Source organism: Haematobia irritans, chromosome 5 (assembly GCF_050003625.1).
Source record: "Haematobia irritans isolate KBUSLIRL chromosome 5, ASM5000362v1, whole genome shotgun sequence".
Lineage (NCBI taxonomy): Eukaryota > Metazoa > Arthropoda > Insecta > Diptera > Muscidae > Haematobia > Haematobia irritans.
This window is the reverse complement of record NC_134401.1, coordinates 32725330-32750285: the sequence shown is the minus strand read 5'-3', so window position 1 is coordinate 32750285 and position 24956 is coordinate 32725330. Positions and strand designations below refer to the sequence as shown.

The following is a 24956-nucleotide window of genomic DNA, read 5'->3' as shown; positions in this document are numbered from 1 at the left end:
GCTATCGACTTGGAACTTGGCATAAGTAGTTGTTATTGATGTAGGCCATATTGGACCACTTTTACGTATAACCCCCATATAAATAGACCCCCAGATTTGGCTTGCGGAGCCTCTTAGAGACGCATTTCATCCAATCCGGTTGAAATTTGGTACGTGGTGTTAGTATATTATCTCTAACAACCATGCAAAAATTGGTCCATATCGGTCCATAATTATAAATAGCCCCCATATAAACCAATCCCCAGATTTGACCTCCGGAGCCTCTTGGAGAAACAAAATTCATCCGATCCGGTTGAAATTTTGTACGTGGTGTAAGTATATGGTCTCTAACAACCATGCAAGAATTGGTCCACATCGGTATATAATTATATAACATATAGCCCCCATATAAACCGATCCCCAGATTTGACCTCCGGATCCTCTTGGAGGAGCAAAATTCATCCGATCCGGTTGAAGCTTGGTGCGTGGTATTAGTATATGGTCTCTAACAACCATGCAAAAATTGGTCCATATCGGTTCATAATTATATATAGCCCCCTTATAAACCGATCCTCAGATGTGATCTCCGGAGCCTCTTGGAGGAGCAAATTTCATCCTATCTGGTTGAAATTTGAAACGTGGTGTAAGTATATAGTCTCTAATAACCATGCAAAAATTGCTCCATATCGGTTCATAATTATATATAGCTTCCATATAAATCGGTCACCAGATTAGACCTCTGGAGCCTTTTGGAGAAGCAAAATTCATCCGATCCGAAATTTGGCACATTGTGCTAGTATATGGGCAAACACACTACTGACATTTACTGAAATCACGTACCAAATTTCAATCAGATCCGGCATATAACAACACCATCAACCAAATTTCAACCAGATCGGATGAAATTTGCTCCTCCAGGAAGCTCGGGAAATCAAATCGATTTATATGCGGGCTCCAAGAGTGTCAAGATGTAAAATCAGGGAATAGTTTTATATGGGATCTATATATAATTATGGAATTACGGTCAGGTTGACAAAAGGATCCAATTTTGTGTGCTCAAACTCGTTCTTTTGTACCATCCCTGAAATTTGTTCGCTTCCATAGAACAATTCTTGGCAGCTAGATTCCCAAATTTGAAGAAATCGATTAGACTATTATTCCAACATCATAGTTCGGTCAGTTGTTTTAAATCGATAAAAAACTAAATAAATAAATTAGTCCAATATGAAAAAAAGTCGATCTCAATTTTCAACGTTTTTTTAACAAAATTCGATTTTTTGACTCCATTTGGGAAAATCCGACTTTCCGATAAAGTACATCAATTTATCAACTCTTCTCCAGGTCGATTCTTCAATTGAATTTGATAAATTCTTCCCCAAACTAATATTAACTTTATGATGACGTTCTTAAACTTAATGTCGACTTAGGATGTGTTCTCTTAGTCGATTAGTGGATTTTCGCCAGCATTAAGGTTCGGTTAATCGCTTTTAATCGATCAAAAAAGGGAATAAATAAATAAGTCAAATTTTTGACAAAAAACTCGATTAGTCGGAAAGACAATTTTCGACTCCATTTGGGAAACCCCTATATGCCGAAAAATTATATCAGTCTGTCAATCCGTCTGCTCTTAGGCTCTTAGAGATTTGGTTCTTATAGAATTTGGTACATTCTTAATTTCATAATGACATTTTTTAACTTAACCGAACCCTTATGATTTAACTTATACACTCGCTGGTATTTAAGTACTTTGAACTGATTTGTGATTTTAATTCAAAACTCACATTGAACTTGCCATAAACAAAAACCAAAGAGAGAGATTAATGAGTTTTTTGCCCTCCCATCAAAGAACCGAAAAATAAACTATAACACTATGGAATTTACAAATAAAACAATCCTTAGATCTACGTGACTACTGTATAGTGAAATAAATTAAGCAATGAGTTATTATGTTTCCTCTTATTTTATGACGTAATATAGAGTATAATAAACAATTCCCAGATTCAGTTTATGTTTACACGGTTGATAAGCAGCAAACATAATAAAAAAATTCCACCTACCTTAAAATTTATTTATTAGTTTCTTACGTATTTTAACATACATTTTTCTTGATAGTAAAAAATTATTTATATAAAATTTTATTGTAAATCTTAAATTAAGAGGAACGCCATCTAGTCGCACCGCCAAATAACCTTCGTTCACGTCGTGGGTCAATCTCCTTTAACAAAAAAAAAACATGCTTTTGGTTTTCACTTTTACCGATTCCAAAGTAAAACCACAGACTCGTCTATAGCTATAGTAAATGTAGTCAGGAAGGCTTGTCTCTTTACAATTGACCATATTTTAAATATTTTATTGTTTTACATTTCCTAAATTGTACATTTTAATGCATTGAAGTACAGTTTTAATGAGGTGCTACCGAAATTTTAAAAATCTTAATGCATTATGAAAAAATTTATAAGGTACTAGGGATTTTTTTTGCCATAGATTGAATTGTGAATTGTAAATATTTGGAATGAGTAATTAATAGTAATAAATCATAGAGACTAATAAAATTCATGAGAAAAGGCTAATGTTTGTGGTAATCACATACAAAAAGCACACTATATTATTGGGCATAATTGAAACAAGTATATACAGCAGTAGGTTCGGCCGGGCCGAATCTTAAATACCCACCACCATGAATCAAATATTATAGTTTCCTTTGGAATTTCAAGGGGGTTTGACGACAGATATTCTCCCAAGCAGAGCAGTTCAACTTGTATACTTCCCGAAGATAAATTTAAAGATTTTACCTATGAAGACTATATCAGATTCTGGATTTTTAAGAACCATTTTTGTTTGAGTTTTAGAGGAATCATTAACATCTCTTGTAAATGTACAAGAAAATGATGAAATAACGTCTTGATTTGAATTCTAAAATCCAAAAATTTTACCCCAATTATTTAAATGATTACGAGAAGGCCTTGCCAAATGGTCTATATAGAGGCCTTGCCAAATGGACCGATAAAAACTAAATCCGATACACGTTTTTGTAAGCCTAAAATACCAGAATATTTACAATTTCAGGCAAATCAGATAAAAACTACGATTTCTAGAAACCCAAGGAGTTAAATCTCCCGATCCAAAAATTTTACCCCAATTATTTAAATGATTACGAGAAGGCCTTGCCAAATGGTCTATATAGAGGTCTTGCCAAATGGACCGATAAAAACTAAATCCGATACACGTTTTTATTTAAAATTTCAGGCTAATCGAATATAAACTACGGTTTCTAGAAACCCAAGGAGTAAAATCGGGAGATCGGTCTTATGAGGGCTATACCAAAACATTGACCGATTTTCGGCACATATATGGTCCTAAACTACTTCTAGATTTCAAATTTTAGGCAAATTGGATAAAAACGGCGGTTTCTAGAATCCTACCTATTTATAATCCAAAAAAACCCTCCAGATGTCAAATTTCGTGCAAATTGGATAAAAACTACGGTTTCCAAGAAGTAAAATCGGGAGATCGGTCTCTATGGGAGCTATACCACAACATGCCCCGATACTCACCGTTTGTGGCACACCTCTTTGTGGTCCTAAAATACCTCAAAATTTCCAATTTCAGGCAAATTGGATAAAAACTACGGTTTCCAAGAAGTAAAATCAGGAGATCGGTCTATATGGGGGCTATAGAACAACATGGACCGATACTCACCATTTGTACCACACCTCTTTGTGGTCCTCGAATACCTCAAGATTTCCAATTTCAGGCAAATTGGATGAAAACTACGGATTCCAGAAGCCCAAGAAGTAAAATCGGGAGATCGGTCCATATGGGGGCTATACCAAAACATGGACCGATACTCACCATTTTTGGCACACCTCTTTATGGTCCTAAAATACTTCTAGATTTAAAATTTCAGGAAAATTGGATAAAAACTACGGTTTCTATAAGCCCAAGACCCCAAATCGGGAGATCGGTCTATGTGGAGGCTATATTAAAACATGGACCCATACACCTCATTTTCAACGCACGTCCAACAATTCCTTTAAATTTCCAATTTCAGGCAAATTTGATAAAAAGTATGAATTTTAGAAGCCCAAGAAGTAAAATCGGGAGATCAGTCTATATTGGAGCTATATGAAAACATGGACCGATACTCACCGTTTTCGGCACACATCTTTATGGTCCTAATATACCTCTACGTTTCCAATTTCAGGCAAATCGGATAGAAATTACGGTTTCTGGAAGCTCAAGGCCCCAAATCGGGGGGTCGGTTTATATGGGGTATATACCAAAACATGGACCGATATAGTCCATCTTCGAATTTGATCTGCTTGGAGACAAAACATGAGTTTGTACGAAATTTAAGCAAGATAGCTTTATTATTGAAGGCTGTAGCGTGATTACAACAGACATCCAGACAGACAGACGGACATGGCTATATCGTCTTAGAATTTCTCCCTGATAAAGAATATATATACTTTATATAATCAGAAATCGATATTTCGATGTGTTACAAACGGAATGACAACCTTATTAACATACACCACCGTCACTATACTATGGTGGTGGGTATACAAAATATTATGGCAAGCAGTTGAGAATTTATAACATAAATTCTTAAAATGACAATATTTTTTATAAAGAACAAGGTACCAATTAAAAAAATTTTTACTAGATTTTATACCGATTTTCCCCAAATTAAATCTTTTACCAAATCATTTTACCAAAGTTATTAAATAGTCTTGTTTCGTGAGTAATAGTTCGAATGAACGATTCACTAAATAAAACGATAGGTAGTAGTTCCGCTACTTTCACTTCTATAGTTCCACAGTTCCGTGGTGCAATGGTTAGCATGCCCGCCTTGCATACACAAGGTCGTGGGTTCGATTCCTGCTTCGACCAAACACCAAAAAGTTTTTCAGCGGTGGATTATCCCACCTCAGTAATGCTGGTGACATTTCTGAGGGTTTCAAAGCTTCTCTAAGTGGTTTCACTGCAATGTGGAACGCCGTTCGGACTCGGCTATAAAAAGGAGGTCCCTTGTCATTGAGCTTAATATGGAATCGGGCAGCACTCAGTGATAAGAGAGAAGTTCACCAATGTGGTATCACAATGGACTGAATAGTCTAAGTGAGCCTGATACATCGGGCTGCCACCTAACCTAACCTAACAGTTCCTTTTCTTATTTAATATCTCATTCCACAGGGGGTTCCCAGTATTGCAAGGATTTTCCAGGCTCTTATACCTAAATTTGGATGCTTTCTTCCCCAAAAATCCCCAATTTAAATTAAAATTCCCCACAAAAATCCCCAATAAATTCGTGACAAGTTTTTATGAAAAAAAGGAATAGGCTCTGTTGTAAAAAAAATCCGTAATAATTCATTGCTATTTTAATTATTACTATTATTTTTATTTCATATAAACTTACCAAAGTCACTTAAATGTTCGTGGTGTTCAGTACTACGCTTATATATCACATGGTGTGATTCTTCCGGTTCGGGACTCAATTCATGTGGCAATGGTTTTATCACCATATCATGACCAATACTACCCTCCTGCAAGTAAAATAAACAAAAAGGAGATAAAAAATGTTATCATTAATAAAATCATGAATAAAGCAATTAAATTAAGAATGCTAAAGATTAAGTTATAAAAATGTCACGAAGTTCGACATAAAGCAGCAGGTGTGGTAAATAAAAACATTAAAATCCGTTTGTCAAGTCTTAATAAATTAATATCTAAAGCATATTCGAAATTATCAAATGGTGCCTTGAGAATTAAATTTATTTTATTATTACTGTGCAAAAATTTTCGTTATAATTTATGAAATTCAGTAAACGCTTAAGAAAGAAAAATCAACAACAATAGTAAACATATATAATTTTTTGGAAGTTTGATTCGTGTGTCTTTTTTTTTTGCAATTCATTTTGTCAAATTTGTATTTTGTTATAATTTTAATGAATTAAACATGATTAAGCATTTTTTTTTGCATTTGTGGTTTAATTTCCTTTTTGAATTCATTTTTATTTTTCTTTTAATTTTCTCAAAATAAGAGTAAATATGTTAAGTCTTCGTGACAATGCAATGGAAAAAGAGGAAGTTTATGTTTAAATAACCTAATCAAACTGAATTACATGGCAATGCATAGAGTATTTTAACTTTGTATTCATGTGAACTTTTACTGTTTGTTACAATAAAAAATTACAAATATTGTCATATTTATTTTAGGGAAAAATCAAACAATAATTATTTTACTTCCTTGATTTGAAAATTTCAATTGTGTAGATAGCTGGGAATAATTCATTTCATTGGCTCATTAGCCACCGTGGTGCAATGGTTAGCATGCCCGCCTTGCATACACAAGGTCGTGGGTTCGATTCCTGCTACGACCGAACGCCAAAAAGTTTTTCAGCGGTGGATTATCCCACCTCAGTAATGCTGGTGACATTTCTGAGGGTTTCAAAGCTTCTCTAAGTGGTTTCACTGGAATGTGGAACGCCGTTCGGACTCGGCTATAAAAATGAGGTCCCTTGTCATTGAGCTTAACATGGAATCGGGCAGCACTCAGTGATAAGAGAGAAGTTCACCACTGTGGTATCACAATGGACTGAATAGTCTAGCTTGATACATCGGGCTGCCACATAACCTAACCTAACCTATTGGCTCATTATTTCTTTTCATTCATTTAACATGAAGATGGACATGACAATGTCGGAAGACGAATGTAGGTTAGGACCTAAGTGCGAAAGAAATTTGACCTCTTTAGAAAGATCAAAATATATGTTATGTTATCCATGACAATGGGTCGTGGACGAAAATTAGTTTAAAGTACAACGAGTATATAATATACTAAATTGTTACGATCGGAAGGGAGCCACCGTGGTGGAATGTTTAGTATGGCCGCCTTGGATACAAAGGGTCATGGTTTCAATCCCACCTTCGACCAAACATTAAAAGGTTCAGCGGTTGATTATCCCCTCCAATAATGCTGATGACATTCCCGAGTGTTGTGGCTACAAACATTCCCTTGTCATCGAGCTTAATATAGATCCGGGCAGTTCTCATTGATAAGAGAAGAGAAGTTACCACCTGTGGTACCATAATGGATAGAATAGTCTAAGTGAGCTTAAAGTAACAATCTACCACTATACCTAAGCTACGATCCTATCACTATAATATATCCCTATAACCTAACCAAAAATGCGTTATGAGCAATTTTTAAAATTTTGGCATAACATAACTTTTTCGTTAGTCAATTTTACATCAAAGTGAATATTTTTTTCTGTGAAAATTGTACGCCCATTATTATGTCATGACTTATTTACAGGGTAGCAGGGTTCGCTTTCGATTTGCTTTTTAATTTGGTGACAAACCAACAAAGCTCTGCATGATATCAGAAAGGCGGAAAAATATTACCATTAAAGAAATAAATGACTTACGTAGATTTTTTCAGTCTTTCCTTGTTAGCACCATAACTTTGCTAAATATGGTTGATATTTCTTTGGATTATAAACTAAAAATGCCGCGAACTTATGTTTTGTCTATGCTCTGTTACATTTTCCTAGTTACACAGTTTTTTAGATGGCTACTGATGGCCTGTTGTAGTTTATCAACCTCTGTAAGCTTTTTTTTGGCTATCATTTTTTCCTCAAAAAAACATGTGGTGGTCGTAGTTAAGGTGTTATAAATTATTTTACAAACTAAAAGTGTTAAATTCCTTTAGAGCTGAATACTTAATCAAAATTTCCAAGTATGTGAAAAAATAGGAAAAGAACAGCTTTGATAGGACCTTATATAAAACATTATTTATTGTTTTAGTTATTATTATTGCAAGAGTCTCTTAATGATCTCTAAAAAATGGCATTTAAAATTGACCGAACCTATAAATTGTTTTTCAGGGAATCTAATAATAATTAATGGAAAACGTGAATCATTGAACAGAAATTAAAAATTCACCATTGAACTCATTAACATTTTATTGTTGTGTTGAAAGCTATGGAAATTAATTTATTTTCATTAACGAAAGTTATGAATCAATTTGTTTGATATATTTTCAACTTATAGGCTTGCAAAAGGTTTAAAAAAAAATATTTAAATTTAAAAGTTATGCAAATGCCATGAAATTTGTAAATACAGTAGTCAAACATGTGAAATGCTGTTTGTGTGTCAAACGAAAGACTTAAGAAACAAACTTATTTTTGACAGGTTATAAGTATATAGCATTAAATGGGTTAGGAAATTTAAAAATGTTTCATATTTAGTGTATGTGAGTAGTTGCAACATTGGGCGGACAGATATGTTAATAGATGGGCGGACATATAGTAAATGGTAAGAAACCCGTTAAACTGTCCTCACGACAAACCCTCAGAGCATTTAATTCATTTATTGTGAAATGTACTCTAATAAAAAAATGAACATTAAATTAAAAAAAAATAAACTATCTGATTAAAAGTTTTTATTACTTTATAGCAGACTAATTGTTATAGATATTTCGTTTTCATGTATTTCGTTTGTTAGTTCCTGAAATATGGCTCAAACTAATTGATTGAAATATTTCTGGAATATAGAATCAAAATAGTGCAGGAGATAGGGTACCTGATCTCTTTATAGGAAGAGGAAACGACTACTTATCACCGTATACGTATACTTAGAATCACCAAATCAATTAACCTAGCTGTGGCCCGTCTATCCAACTATCCATAAACATATTTATATGCTATTCAGAAGATTAAACTTCTCATTTAGGCTGGCCGCTTTTCTGAGCATTTCAATTTTTTAAAACATCGCTATAATTTGTCTTCATAGATATAAAATATATATTTTGATTAGATGATGATTAGATTTGTATGTATGACTAAATCTGAAACGGTATGCGTGGTACATGGCATTTAAGAGTTATAATAAAAAATACTATGTGCTGTTCATGATCTCCATTGTAGGATATGCGCTTAATGAGTTTAGGAAATATTGATTTCCAACCTTATAACTTCGGTCTGTCTGTAGTAATCACCCTTTAAAAATGGCTCAGATTCATATTTGTCTATTGTCGGGCCCATTTCAAAAGTGGACTATTTTCGTGGGCTTATAACCAAGGTTGCCAGTCGAGCCAAAAATAATCTACCAAAATTAGAAGAACATTTTACCACACATCTACCAGATTTAAAAAATCTTATTTTGAAGTTTTTGATCAAATTTTTGTGGTTAGTTAGAATGAATGAATGATCCCTCCTACGCAGAAACTTTAACTTATTTTTATTGGAAAAAAATATTTGCTTGTATTTAAATTTTATTATTTTTATCGAAATTTTCCACAGCTTAATGAAATCTTACTTTTTTTAAGTATGTCTCAAAAATTTTATGAACTAAACGTGAGTATAGAGTTCAATGACCGTACACATAAGTTCAATATGAACTAAAACAAATAAAATTTTTCGTACGATTCCCAAAAATAGTAAGAATGAACTACTGTATGGTTAAAATGGTAATTATTTGGCGCCAATCATTTTCTTCTTTACTTTTAGTTATTTTTTCTTCTATGAGATGATGTAATTTCATGAACTGCAGTTAAAAAGTACAACAGGGCATTAAATTTTTATGGTTTTAACAACGCTTTGTGGAGATCTCAAATTGTGGAGTAAAATTTAGTTCAATTTACGTGCGTGGTAGTTCATTCTTCCTATAAAACAGTTTACTTTTTTTTCGGTATATTAGCGACAATTTTGTGGGTGTATTAATATCCCTTTAGTTGAAAATGTGTCGAATTTTAAATATTTAACGATTTTAGCTTGCATCAACAAAGGAAAGTTACTATTTCTACAAAAAGGGAGAACTTGCACAATCGACTTTGATATTATGAAGTAACACGCAAATTAAAATTTTTAAATATATTGAATTTATAGAAAATTTTCTCAAAATTTTATTTTTATAGAAAATTTTGTCAACATTTTATTTTTATAGAATTTTTTTTCAAAATTTTATTTCTATAGAAAATTTTCTCAAAATTTTATTTCTTTAGAAAATTTTCTCAAAATTTTATTTCTTTAGAAAATTTTATCAAAGACTTTCTTTCGGAACTACCGCATTCCTCATTAGCATCTTCTACTTGCACCGAAACTATCAATCAATTATCAGACCGCCCTCATTGCAGTCGGGTCTACGGCCAGGGGCAGACATAGGGTTTACAACCCTGTCCAAGGACTGCAAACTCCCATTTGGAGTATGCCTATTTCCCGAAAAACTGGAAAATACCAACTCCAAAGGGCTACAACAACAAGAACAATTATCAGAATAAATTCGGATAATTCACTAAACCCAAAGTGAATTACACTTGTAAGGTTTTCTGATAGTTGAATTTGCTTTAACGAATTTCCACAAATATACCACTTTTCCTTGGCCAAAGACAAATCATCGATCTGTTGGTTAATCTACTTTTGTAGTTAAGTCAACACATGGTTTTAAGCTGAAATCAAAACAATAATAAAATATTATTTCTATAGAACATTATCTAAAAACTTTATTTCTATAGAAAATTTGGTCAATAGTTTATTTATATAGAAAATTGAAGTTCCTCTTAATTGGAAGAAGAATGTCTTGCAATAAAATCAAGAATTCTACCAATCTACCAAACAGTAAAAACTCATTTTTCGGTAGAATTCTACCAACTGTGACAACCGTGTTTATATCCCATGAGGGTTTTGGTATCTAGGTTTTTCACTTTGGTAAATCAATATCAAAAATAGGATTCAAAATTTTCAATTTTAGTGTGGACGTAAATCCAAAGCTTCACTGAGATAAGGGTGATTCGGAGACCTCATAGTGTATAAAGTCGTCCATATCAACTCATAATTTTATGTAAACCCCACCAAAAACGAACTTTAGTTCTTCAGTATCTGTAATAAATCAAAACCATAAACTATTTTTTTTATTCCAATTTTCTTTTATTCCAAGTATATTTAGGAACTAAATGCGAGTAGAATTTCAATGATATACAAACAAGTTCAATGCTAACTAAAAGTTCAATGCTAACTAAGATTTTTTGTCTATTTTTAGTTCGAGAAGGATGTATTTCGAAAATGGACTACCATTTACGAAATGCATCCAAATTTATCAGAAAATTTTCTTTAATTTTATTAATGGTGCCTAAGATTTTTTCTCTATTTTTAGTTCGAGAAGGATGTATTTTGTAAGTGAACTACCATTTACGAAATGCATCCAAATTTATCAGAAAATTTTCATTAATTTAATTAATTTCAAAATGTTTCCTTTTTCTGTGCATCTATTTTTACCACATCAATAAGGAACTTTTACTTATAGCTGGTGAGTCAAAACTGTCACAATTAAGAGAAAACCTACCACCAATTATTGATATTTGTCTGACATTGAAGTAGAACCAATAATCATTTGAATGTAAAGTAAATCTGCTAACGATGGCATCCACAACTAGCTCGACTGTGATGTCATGTTGTCATTGAGATGAATATAATCAAGGTCATTTAACAAAATGTAGTTTCAGATGCATATAAATTGTTTATTAATTAATAAAAAAATTAATTAAAAAAAAATAAAAAATATTAGAGGCAAATTGAGTTTCATTTGATCTTAAAGAAAATGCTTTACAACAAAGGGGATTTTTTTTTTTTGGTTTAAAATTTCGTTCCGTAGTAAATATAGGTTTTTGTGTGGAGATGGTAATTTTTAATGTATAATTAATTATTAATAATTATTAATTGCATTTAGTTATTATTGTCTACGGATATTGACAAATATGTTTTTCAATATAGTCATTATATGTATTATTTTAAACATTTGAAATACTAGTATTAATAGAAACAACAATATAATTAAATAATAATAAATAGTGGAACAAAATAAATGTGGAACTCAAGATATGCAGTCTAAGAACAAATCTATTTTTAAAATTAATTGAATATCTATTTTTCCAATGGCATTTTAGCACCGCATTTGTTTGAAATTCACAACATATGTGAATATCATTATAAGCCATTATTTTAAAGATTAATTTAAAGACTTTTTGTAGTCTTTTTACAAGCTGATAAATGAAGAACAATTATAAATACACTAAGAAAAAGTGCATAGTAACTTCCTTACATAGCACTAATAAAATATTATTAATCAACAAGTCGACGTCTTGAGAACTCATTTTTTGTGGGAATGAATTTCCTTGACACCGTCGGTTATTATAGAGCTATATCAAATTATAGGACCAAATTTCCAAAAATTTGGAGAGTATGAAACGCACTATACGAAATTTGTAGAAAACAGTATTGTCCAGTTTCATCTACACTTATTAAGCAATGGGAATAATTTAGCATATTAGGGAAAAGAAAGGGTTCGTCCTTTAAAAAAAAAAACTCCGGAATATCTATTCCTATCGTGCAAATCACAAATATATGGTCAGTCGTTCATAGGTACACAAACTGACTCTGAGTCGATCAGCACCAGAGAATGAAGCCGACCCATTTTTGTAGGCGGCGGCTGACAATATAAATATGTCTCTTCAGCGGCGGACAATTATCCATTACAAAATCAATTTGGCAACCCATCTTACAATCAAATTTGCATTGAATTCAAATTTTCTGAGCAAAATTTTTGCATAATATTTATAGCAGCTTGAAATTGATTGATTGTGGGTAAAAGGTTCAAAACTTTGGCAAAAATGCGACAATTTTTAATACATTTTTCTGATTCAAACTGATATTTTTGACAAATTGATATTTTTGAAAAAATGTTCGGCGGCGACTGAAATCAGCAGCGCGATTCGGCGGCTTCATTTTCTGATTAGCACATGTAATGTGAGGTCTATAACCAATGTGTTTAATACACATGTACACACTGAAAAAAAATTGTCGTGAAGCCAAAGAAATCATATCCTTAAAAAACAAATGCGAATTTTGTTTAGCATAGAAGACGAATTTCTCGGAAGACGCATTGTTTTCCTTGTCCAAAAGTCGATAAACTTTTCAATGAAGTCGTTTTGTCTTTATAACTAAGTGCTTCGACTTAAAAATTGGTATCATAACATGAAAGAAATTTGTTTTTGACTAAAGTCAACTTGACTTTAATAATTCAGAGAGAATTCTTTAAAAGTAACGAAATTGTCTTTAAATTTGTTGTCATTTTGCATCTTGTCTAAAAAGCATAAAAGTGCTCATAAATAGGACATGTTTTTCAACACATTATTTTAGACGTTTTTTATACCCTCCATCATAGGATGGGGGGGTATATTAACTTTGTCATTCCGTTTGTAACACATCGACATATTGCTCTAAGACCCCATAAAGTATATATATTCTGGGTCGTGGTGAAATTCTGAGTCGATCTAAGCATGTCCGTGCGTCCGTCCGTCTGTTGAAATCACGCTAACTTCCGAATGAAACAAGCTATCGACTTGAAACTTGGCACCAATAGTTGTTATTGATGTAGGTCAGGTGGTATTGCAAATGGGCCATATCGGACCACTTTTACGTGTAGCCCCCATATAAACCGAGGCTCAGATTTGGCTTGCGCAGCCTCTCGGAGGAGCAAAATTCATCCGATCCGATTGAAATTTGGTACATGGTGTTAGTATATAATCTCTAACAACCATACAAGATTGGTCCACATCGGTCCATAATTGTATATAGCCCCCATATAAACCGATCACCAGATTTGGCTTGCGGAGCCTCTAAGAGTAGCAAATTTCATCCGATTCGGCTGAAATTTGGTACATGGTGTTAGTATATGGTCTGTAACAACCATGCAAAAATTCACATCGGTCCATAATTATATATAGCCCCCATATAAACCGATCCCCAGATTTGACCTCCGGAGCCTCGTGGATGAGCAAAATTCATCCGATTCGGTTGAAATTTGGTACGTGGTGTTAGTATATGGTCTCTAACATGCAGGAATTGGTTCATATCAGTCCATAATTATATGTAGCCCCCATATAAACCGATCCCCAGATTTGAACTTCGGAGCCTCTTGGAAGAGCAAAATTCACCCGATCCGGTTGAAATTTGGTACGTGGTGAAATTTGGTACATTGCGCTAGTATATGGCCGCTGACAACCATGCAAAAATTGGTCTACATCGGTCCATAATTATATATAGCCCCCATATAAACCGATCCCGATGGTCGGAAAAAATGTACGGTCATAGTTCGGTCCTCAAAGTAATGCCAGATGTGCCTAACGTAGTGGATTACACCCTGGCAAAACCACTTTTCGACAAAAAGTTTGAAACTCTAATTCCCAACAGTGAGGCGTGGTGTACACAGACCCCGGGGAATAAAAGATATATAGATTTCTATACTGATGGCTCCAAATTGAATGGACAAGTGGGGTTCGGAGTATATTCTAAAGATCTGGAAATTCGAATAGCGAAAAGATTACCTAATCACTGTAGTGTTTTTCAGGCTGAAATATTGGCAATAAGAACAAATATTGGCATTAATATATACTCAGACAGTCAACCTGCAATAAAATCCTTGGACTCTGTGTTCCTTAACTCAAAAACGGCCATAGACTGCCGCAAATCTCTCAACGAGATGGCTGAGCAGTACAATATTCACCTAATATGGGTACCTGGTCATAGGAACATACCGGGGAACTGTGAAGCAGATGTGTTAGCAAGGCTAGGAACTACCTTACATATTCCAGGGGAACTAGAATCTGTTGGTATTCCTCTGGCCACCTGCAAGCTCTTACTGCGTGAGAAGGCTGTTATGATGGCCAATATTCGATGGGAAAATTGCAAGGGTTGTAACGACACCAAGCAAATATGGCCCCATTTAAACTTAAACCGCACACTAGATATGCTAGTGTTCTCAAGGCGTCAGATAGCACTCCTAATATCTGCTATAACGGGTCGCTGCCTGATAGGCGAATTTGCAAAAACTATAGGTGCGAAGTATAATGACTATTGTATAAGCTGTCATGACGTGGAGGAAAAGGAATCAATTAAACACCTCTTGTGTGAGTGTCCTGCTTTTTGTGTAAGGCGTAAGCGAATTTTAGGAGCATATAGCTTTAGATTACTGGCTGACCTGGAAAACGTTAACTTAAGCAGTTTGTTAATGTTTTTGGAGCAATCTGGTTGGTTCCACAAAAGTTAATAATATAGAAGGTTCAGTGGTTAAGACTAGAAGTGCCCATATGTAATAGGTACTTTTAGTTAAATGTGGTATCACAATGGACTGAATAGTCTAAGTGAGCCTGAAATTTAATCGGGCTGCCACTTTAACCTAACCTAACCTAACCTAAACCGATCCCCAGATTTGACCTTCGGAGCTTCGAGGATGAGCTGAATTCATCCGATTCGGTTGAAATTTGGTACGTGGTGTTAGTATATGGTCTCTAACAAACATGCAGGAATTGGTCCATATCGGTCCATAATTATATGTAGCCCCCATATAAACCGATCCCCAGATTTGAACTTCGGAGCCCCTTGGAAGAGCAAAATTCACCCGATCCGGTTGAAATTTGGTACATTGCGCTAGTATATGGCCGCTAACAACCATGCCAAAATTGGTCCATATCGGTCTATGGTTATATATAGCCGATCCCCAAAAATAATCTACCAAAATTTTATTTCTATAGTAGATTTTATCAAAATTTTATTACTAAACAATTTTTTATCAAGATTTTATTTTTATACAACAATTGAGAAGACGGTGTTAAAAAGTTTTAAGATACCTTGCCATCGGCAAGTGTTATCGCAACCCAAGTAATTCGATTGTGGATGACAGTCTTTAGTACAAGTTTCTATGCAATCCATGGTGGAGGGTATATAAGATTCGGCCTGGCCGAACTTACGGCCATATATACTTGTTACATCAAACATAGCATATCTTCTACTGGAAGTCGAGTCTGAATTTGGAAATTGATGGTGTCGTTATTATGGTTTTAAAGGGTTTTGCTAGCATATGAAGAAAAAAAGCTGAAAAAGGAAAAATTTAAACTTGCTTTCTAGATTCAAGTAGCAAAACCAAATTTAAAAGAGAATTGTGTCTAAAAAGTATTCTTACTTGAATTCTCCGTTTCTTTGGCTCAGAATCAATACCAAAATCATTAGAATAAAGACAAAATCTATGGAACCGGGCATGCCTATCAACATTGATAGGTATAAAATGACCCATATAGTACCAATTCCATATATACATCTCGAGAATTTGCCAGACGCACTTTTTGACTTGTGAAATCGTGCCAGTATATACCATAGCTCCAATAATGTGAAGACATACGAATAACGGTACGTCAAATACATGAGTTTTGGTTCTCAATTCGTTTCGGACTGAACAAAGACTAAATTTTTATTTTATTTGTTTAAGTTTGAAAATGAAATGGGGCCATCGGTCGATTGCAAAAGAAATGTGGTCATCAGTCCAAACAAATATAACGCCTTACTTTTTAATAAAAAAAATTTTTTGCTGTGCATATAAAATTGATAGCTACAAATCATTTGGAAACACCTTAGAACTTCACAACAATTAACTTCTTTCATTGTTTAATAATTTTTTTAGCCCGCTTAAAGAACACTGATATATTCATCTACATTTACATGTACTATGGATATGAATGTCTCATCTATTTCACATGTCCCTGAAGAAGATTAACGTAACTTGTCTTGCATTTAATATGAAACACGTGAGCCAACCAAAGCCAAAGAAGATTTAGAATATAGTATAATATAGAAGATTTAGAATATAGTATGTATGGTGGGGAGCGTTAAGTTAATACGATTCTGCCACTGCCATCGGCGGCATTTTGTTTTTCAATTTAAATGTTAAATTTATATTTCTTGTGGTCATTTAATTTGTTTTTGCTTTTCAACATTTAGCTTTTATTTGAGAATAAATTCTGTAGTTTAATTGATTGAGTTTTTGAAATGTACATTCACTTTGCTGAAGTTGGGGGTAGTTTGTTGTGACTGTTTTGTTTTTAGATAAGCCAATGTTGTAGAATATTTTGAGAATATTTTCACACGCCGATTATAATATTTATTGAAATGTTATGACAATAAATACCAAGACAACCGAGATAAAAAACAACAAACATATCATTTTTGGAAAGAAAATACCGCAATTATAATACACAGTTTTTTTTACAAATGAATCTAACGAACAGGCAATATTGTTTTAGGGGCAACACAAAAAATGTTAAGTTAATATTTTAGAAATGTGACCACAAGAAAATTATCAACTTATGGTTTGCGGTAAAACTATGGTGGCTAAACAAAGTTAATTTTTCTTTAATTATGAGACCATAAGCCATGAGTAGACATACGTTTAACAATTGAAAACATACATACAATAAATCCCATTTATGCGTTTAGTGGCACCAGGCATCTTCTTGTATATCAACAAGTTAAGCCCATTTCTATTTTATTGATAAGATACTTGATTTTTGTAGATATGAAGTCTATAACGGCGTAGAAATTACAAAATATATCTTGAACTTGTTGATCAAACTTTTGTGGTTAGTATATATAAAAATTTTGTTTTATTCGAAAACAATGTTTCATATGGAATTTATAGAAAATTTTGTTAAAATTTTATTTCTACAGAAAAAGTTAACATTTTATTTCTATAGAAAATTTCGGCAAAATTTTATTTCTATAGAAAATTTTGTCAAAATTTTATTTCTATAGAAATTTTTGTCAAATTTTTATTTCTATGGAAAGTTTTGTTAAAATTTTATTTCTACACAAAAAGTTGTCAAAATTTTATTTCTATAGAAAATTTCGGCAAAATTTTATTTCTATAGAATTTTTTTTTCCAAATTTTATTTTTATAGAAAATTTTGTCGAAATTTTATTTTTATAGAAAAATTTATTTCTTAAGCTTTTTTTTAATTTTATTTCTATAAAAAATTTTGTCAAAATTTTATTTTTGTAGAAAATTTGGTCAACATTTTATTTCTATACAAAATTTTGTCAACATTTTATTTCTATAGAAAACTTTCAAGCATTTATATCTGTAGAAAATTTTGTCAAAATTTTATTTTTATAGAAAATTTTGTCAAAATTTTATTTCTATAAAAAATTTTGTTAAAATTTTATTTCTGTAGAAAATTTTGTCAAAATTTTATTTCTATAGAAAATTTTGGCAAAATTTTATTTCTATAGAAAATTTTGTCAAAATTTTATTTCTATAGAAAATTTTGTCAAAATTTTATTTCTATAGAACATTTTGTCAAAATTTTATTTCTATAGAAAATTTTGTCAAAATTCTATTTCTATAAAAAATTTTGTAAAAATTTTATTTCTATAGAAAATTTTGTCAAAATTTTATTTCTATAGAAAATTTTGTTAAAATTTTGTTTCTACTGAAAGAAAATTTTGTTAAAATTTTGTTTCTACTGAAAGAAAATTTTGTTAAAATTTTATTTCTACTGAAAAAGTTGTCAAAATTTTATTTTTATAGAAAATTTCGGCAAAATTTTATTTCCATAGAATTTTTTTTTCAAAATTTTATTTCTATAGAAAATTTTGTTAAAATTTTATTTCTATAAAAAAATTTGCCAACATTTTATTTCTATAGAGAATTTTGTCAAAATTTTATTTCTATAGAAAACTTTCTCGATCCTTTATATCTGTAGAAAATTTTGTCAAAATTTTATTTCTATAGAAAATTTTGCTAAATTTTATTTCTATAGAAAATTTTGCTAAATTTTATTTTTAATAAAATTTTTGCAAATTGTAAAATTTTGGCAAATCGCGCAACAAATATGTAAATATTAATTTTTTTTTTTTTTAGAACAAAACTTAATGAAGTAAAACTATATATTAAATAAATATTTTTTATACATTTTTTGAATTTCATAGCATTGCATACAATGTTTTTTTTTTGTTATTTTTATTTTTATACACGACTGAATTTATTATGATTTTGTTGTTGAAATGCATAGTTGTGTTAATTTTCTGTTCTTTATATGAAATAAATATTTTTGTTTTTAACCAAAAAATTTGTTTGGTGTTAATATTATTAACTTTGCAGATTTTTTTGACGATTTTAAAATGTAAGTGACGATTATGACGATTTTTTCGGAAAAAAGTGACAATTATTATTGAAATTTTATTGGCTCCTTAGAGAAAGAAAGGACACAAATGTTGGCATTAATACGGGCGGGGAAACTCCCAATTAATGATATCATACAGAGAGACCTTTAAGTGCCGCAAGGAATTGTTCAAGTTGTTATTTTAATAAAGACAGCCTTGTTATGGTTATTGCTAGCTGTAGCGGACAGTATGATTCGTGAGCATAAAGGGACGCAATATCAGGCGCCTACTGACAGGTGCTGAAAAAGTCACTATGCAAAGAAAGTCGACATCATCAACTAGTTTGCCAATTTCAGCATCTAGTTATCAAGACTTGGGCCCCATTAGTTGACCTGCCGACTGGTTGACATATTGCTGCAAGGAATTGTTCAAGTTGTTTTGGTTATTATTAACAAGGCAATAGAGGACAGTATGGCTCGGGATCATAACTAGGTTGAAATTAGGAACGCAATTTCAGGCGCCTACTGAAAGGTGCTGGAAGTTTTCAGGGCAAGGTACTGGCTGATTTTAAAAACGATTGAAGCTAATCGCTAATTGGAACGTTAGGTCTAGTTGTGAGTGGGACGGGGTCACTTAAGGGGTAGGTCTTGCCGGATATCCGCATATCCTCCTACCCCCCGATTTTATATTCAGCAGACTAATGGAATGTACCCCAGACCTTCCAACTGCTGATTGAATGGTTAGATGAGGAGGATGGATCAAGACGGTATACGGATTTTATACTAAGCTATTTTTACCATATCCAATGGTAGGTGAGATATGATTTCTTTGATATCCATAAGAAGATATACAACAGCGATCTACAGAGGGATTCTGAAACTCAGAATCTCTCAGCGGAATCAGAAATGAATATAAGTAGCTGTTTTATCTGGTAGTAAAAATGCATCGTTTGATAAGAATGGTGCGATGGTTTAGACCATCGACAGCTTCGAAACTAAATATAGGTAAACCTATGTTTTTTCGGCATAAATCGAGCTATATGAGCTGCACATTCTTGTTATATCAATCGAAGTGACTAATGCGATGATGGTTGAGAATTTTGATGGCTCTCTGGTTCCTTCACATATATGTTGACTGTTATATGTCTGCATATGTTTCCTAAAAAGTCTTTCTGAAAAAAATTAACATTCAAGATTATAGGAATAAATACGCAAAAAAAATCTAGTTATGTTCCACAGGAGATATAAAATTCCTATAGTTAAGATCACCTTCATAGTTAAATTCTCTTTGGTGAGTGCAAAAAACACTTCCACGTTATATTGGAAAAAAGTCTTTAGACTTTAAACTCAATATTGAAGGAAGTGCGATGAAAGCCCCAGAGACGTTTAGTGTACAAAAACTATCAAAAAGTGGATACTAATGGTGTTTTCTTTTTTTGTAAAAAAATGCGCACCTTTTTTGCATTTTGCCCGGAAAATGAGCCTTTTAGGTTTTAGGTTTCACCATAAAATTATAAATATAGAATAGAGTATTTTTTATTATTAATAGAAATGTCGTATCACAATGGACTATTGGCTTAAATAAAAATGCAAAGACTGCTACTTTAACTTAACCCAAATCTTCTATAAACAATAAAATTTCCTATGAAATTATTTTATTAATATTGTCATATTTTAAAAGGTTGATTTCTTTCGAGTATATAATTAAATAAATCAATGACATCATAATGTCCTTTGTTTCATTTTCATTACGTTATGTCATGCTTCTCTTGGATAATGACCTCTAATCAATATTCGAAAAATGTTTTGATTTTTAAAATGCATATTTAATCGAACATTGTTCTCCTGTAATTTAAGATAATATGACACTCAATTTAGACACAATAAAATTAGCTTAACACGTCTCTATGACTTCTTTATTATTTGTCATAAATTGTGTGTTTGATATTTATTTATATATTAAATGCTTATGAAAGGCGTGAAGAAATCAATTAATGATTTACACAATTATAAAATTATTGTAAAATATTATTTTAGAAACAAAACAACAACATAAAAACAGTAAAATATTATTGTTAAAAATATTTTAGAATATTATAACAATAAATATCAATATTTAAATTTGAACTTAATACAAGAAAAAAAAAACAACAGTCAAAATGTGTTGTTAGGAGTAAAATCCATAAATCAAAGTCAATACGTTTGGTTACATATAATTAATATTGGATAAGTTATAGCAGGTATATGTTTAAAACAAGTCAGAATGATCCAAATCCATGCAAAACCTACTATATGAAAACCCACACCAATTAACACATTTCGGGAATTTTATAGAAGACTGTTTTAATTTTTGAGATGATATTGCAAATTAATACATTATGGCAAATTTTATGAAGTTCCTTTAAGAAATAATCATAACTTAGCGATGTTTGTACAAATCAGGGAGGGAACACCCAAGGCTGAATAAACGGAGATTGTGAGTTAGTTAATATTCGGCCAATATTTGTGACAAAATGTACATTGCGAGTAAGAAACAATTCATGATATAAAACTGATTTTGGTTAAGATTTGATTTTTTGTGGGAACATTTTTAACAAAAAAATCCATTAATTTGTTTTCATTGAAGATTTGTTGGATTAAAATTTTCTTCAACAAGATTAAAAAAAACTTAAGTATATTTTATTAAACCAAAACTTCCGTTCGTTTTATTACCTTTGGGATTTGCAGGTTGTAAAAATTTTATGACTTTCCAGTTATTGCGAATTACAGCATCAGTCGTTGGCTGCATTTTTTTTTGATGGAATATAAAAATTAAAAACTATTCATTTTATAGATTAAGTTAAACTGGACAAAAAGGTCAACGTTTTGAATGAAATGGAAATTTTGCATAGGTTTACCCAATTACACTGTGCGAAAAAAGTTAAGTAAGATATTTTTATAATACAAATAAACAAATAAATTGGTCCAAACTTAGGCGGGAGTGACTCATTTGTATTAAAGAACTTCTCATAAACAAACAAGGGCAAAAGTAAAAATGCAGCAGTTGGTTTTTATATTGGAAATAGGTTAATGTGGAGCTACACAGTTTCACAGATGTTTACATACCTTGAGTTTTTTACCTCTTAACTAAAGATGTATCTTGTTGTTCTTTATAACCCACACCAAAAAAAATCTTCTTGAAAATTAACCAATACTTTGTTTTTCAAATTAATTTACTAAAACTAAAGTAAATATATGCATATTTTTTAAAATTTTATTATTTAAAGACTGCGTATGTACAATTTAAAAAAATATTTTCTTATATATAATTGCTTTCCTATTGTTATACCCTCCACCATAGGATGGGGGGTATATTAACTTTGTCATTCCGTTTGTAACACATCGAAATATTGCTCTAAGACCCCATAAAGTATATATATTCTGGATCATGGTGAAATTCTAAGTCGATCTAAGCACGCTAAATTCCGAACGAAACAAGCTATCGACTTGAAACTTGGCACAAGTAGTTGTTATTGATGTATGTCAGATGGTATTGCAAAAGGGCCACATCGGTTCACGTTTACGTATAGTCCCCATATAAGCGGACCCCCATATAAGCGGACATCCGATCTGGCTGAAATTTGGTACATGGTGTTGGTATATAGTCTCTAGCAACCATGCAAAAATTGGTCCACATCGTTATATATATATATATATATATATATATATATATATATATATATATATATATATATATATATATATATATATATATATATATATATATATATATATATATATATATATATATATATATATATATATATATATATATATATATATATATATATATATATATATATATATATATATATATATATATATATATATATATATATATATATATATATATATATATATATATATATATATATATATATATATATATATATATATATATATATATATATATATATATCGCCCTCATATAAACCGGAGCCTCTAAGAGAAGCCTCTAAGAGAAGCAAATTTCATCCGATCCGGAACATGGTGTTTGGTTAGGTTAGGTTATGTGGCAGCCCGATGTATCAGGCTCACTTAGACTATTCAGTCCATTGTGATACCACAGTGGTGAACTTCTCTCTTATCACTGAGAGCTGCCCGATTCCATGTTAAGCTCAATGACAATGATTTTGGTTAAGATTTGATTTTTTGTGGGAACATTTTTAACAAAAAAATCCATTAAAATTCATCCGATCCGGTTGAAACTTAGTACGTGGTGTTAGTATATGGTCTCTAACAACCATGCAAAAATTGGTCCATATTGGTCTATGGTTATAAAGGGTGATTCTTTTGAGGTTAGGATTTTCATGCATTAGTATTTGACAGATCACGTGGGATTTCAGACATGGTGTCAAAGAGAAAGATGCTCAGTATGCTTTGACATTTCATCATGAATAGCCGAACGATCTGCCACAACGTCGAATTTTCAGTGAATGGGCCCTAGAAAAGTTGGCAGAAAATCCGCTTTTTTATCGACAAATTTTGTTCAGCGATGAGGCTCATTTCTGGTTGAATGGCTACGTAAATAAGCAAAATTGCCGCATTTGGAGTGAAGAGCAACCAGAAGCCGTTCAAGAACTGCCCATGCATCCCGAAAAATGCACTGTTTGGTGTGGTTTGTACGCTGGTGGAATCATTGGACCGTATTTTTTCAAAGATGCTGTTGGACGCAACGTTACGGTGAATGGCGATCGCTATCGTTCGATGCTAACAAACTTTTTGTTGCCAAAAATGGAAGAACTGAACTTGGTTGACATGTGGTTTCAACAAGATGGCGCTACATGCCACACAGCTCGCGATTCTATGGCCATTTTGAGGGAAAACTTCGGAGAACAATTCATCTCAAGAAATGGACCGGTAAGTTGGCCACCAAGATCATGCGATTTGACGCCTTTAGACTATTTTTTGTGGGGCTACGTCAAGTCTAAAGTCTACAGAAATAAGCCAGCAACTATTCCAGCTTTGGAAGACAACATTTCCGAAGAAATTCGGGCTATTCCGGCCGAAATGCTCGAAAAAGTTGCCCAAAATTGGACTTTCCGAATGGACCACCTAAGATGCAGCCGCGGTCAACATTTAAATGAAATTATCTTCAAAAAGTAAATGTCATGGACCAATCTAACGTTTCAAATAAAGAACCGATGAGATTTTGCAAATTTTATGCGTTTTTTTTTTAAAAAAGTTATCAAGCTCTTAACAAATCACCCTTTATATAGCCGATCCCCAATTACACAAAAATTGATCCATATCGCCAAAAATAATCTACCAAAATTTTGTCAAGATTTTATTTCTATAGAAAATTTTGTCAAAATTTTATTTCTATAGAAAATTTTGTCAAAATTTTATTTCTATAGAAAATGTTGTCAAAATTTTATTTCTATAGGAAATTTTGTCAAAATTTTATTTCTATAGAAAATTTTATCAAAATTGTATTTCTGTAGAAAATTTTGTCATACTGAATTTAATCGGGCTTTTTTTGTTTAATATATACCCGGTATGGAGTAACTTACAATTTAGAAGACGGTTTTAAGAAGTTTTAAGATATCTTGCCATTGGCAAGTGTTACCGCAACCCAAGTAATTCGAGTTGACTGTCCACCCTCCATGGTAGAGGGTACATAAGTTTCGGCCTGGCCGAACTTACGGCCGCATATACTTTTTTTGGATTATATTCCTCCATTTCAAATACAGACATAAAAAAGGGTTTTGAAACATACGTTTATAATTTTATGGTTTGATTTGTAAGTATTTGTTAGATATCGGCCTTAAGTTTTTCGCTTAAAAGCCTTCCTTCCTTCTTTATTGAAAATATGTTATCACTACTAGAAATTATTTTGAAATCATAAAGGGTGATTTGTTAAGAGCTTGATAACTTTTTTTTTTTTAAAAAACGCATAAAATTTGCAAAATCTCATCGGTTCTTTATTTGAAACGTTAGATTGGTCCAT

The 24956-nt window shown here is 32.0% G+C and overlaps 1 protein-coding gene across 6 annotated transcripts in view; it reads right to left on the bottom strand.

The window, feature by feature from the left end:
• Positions 1-24956, bottom strand: part of sona (sol narae metalloprotease) — a 268095-nt gene that overhangs the window by 30630 nt on the left and 212509 nt on the right. For all 6 annotated transcript variants that reach the window (XM_075308719.1, XM_075308717.1, XM_075308718.1 and 3 more), the window contains one exon: positions 5399-5525. In XM_075308719.1, the coding sequence (XP_075164834.1) occupies positions 5399-5525 (127 nt within the window). The remainder of the gene's footprint in view (positions 1-5398; positions 5526-24956) is intronic.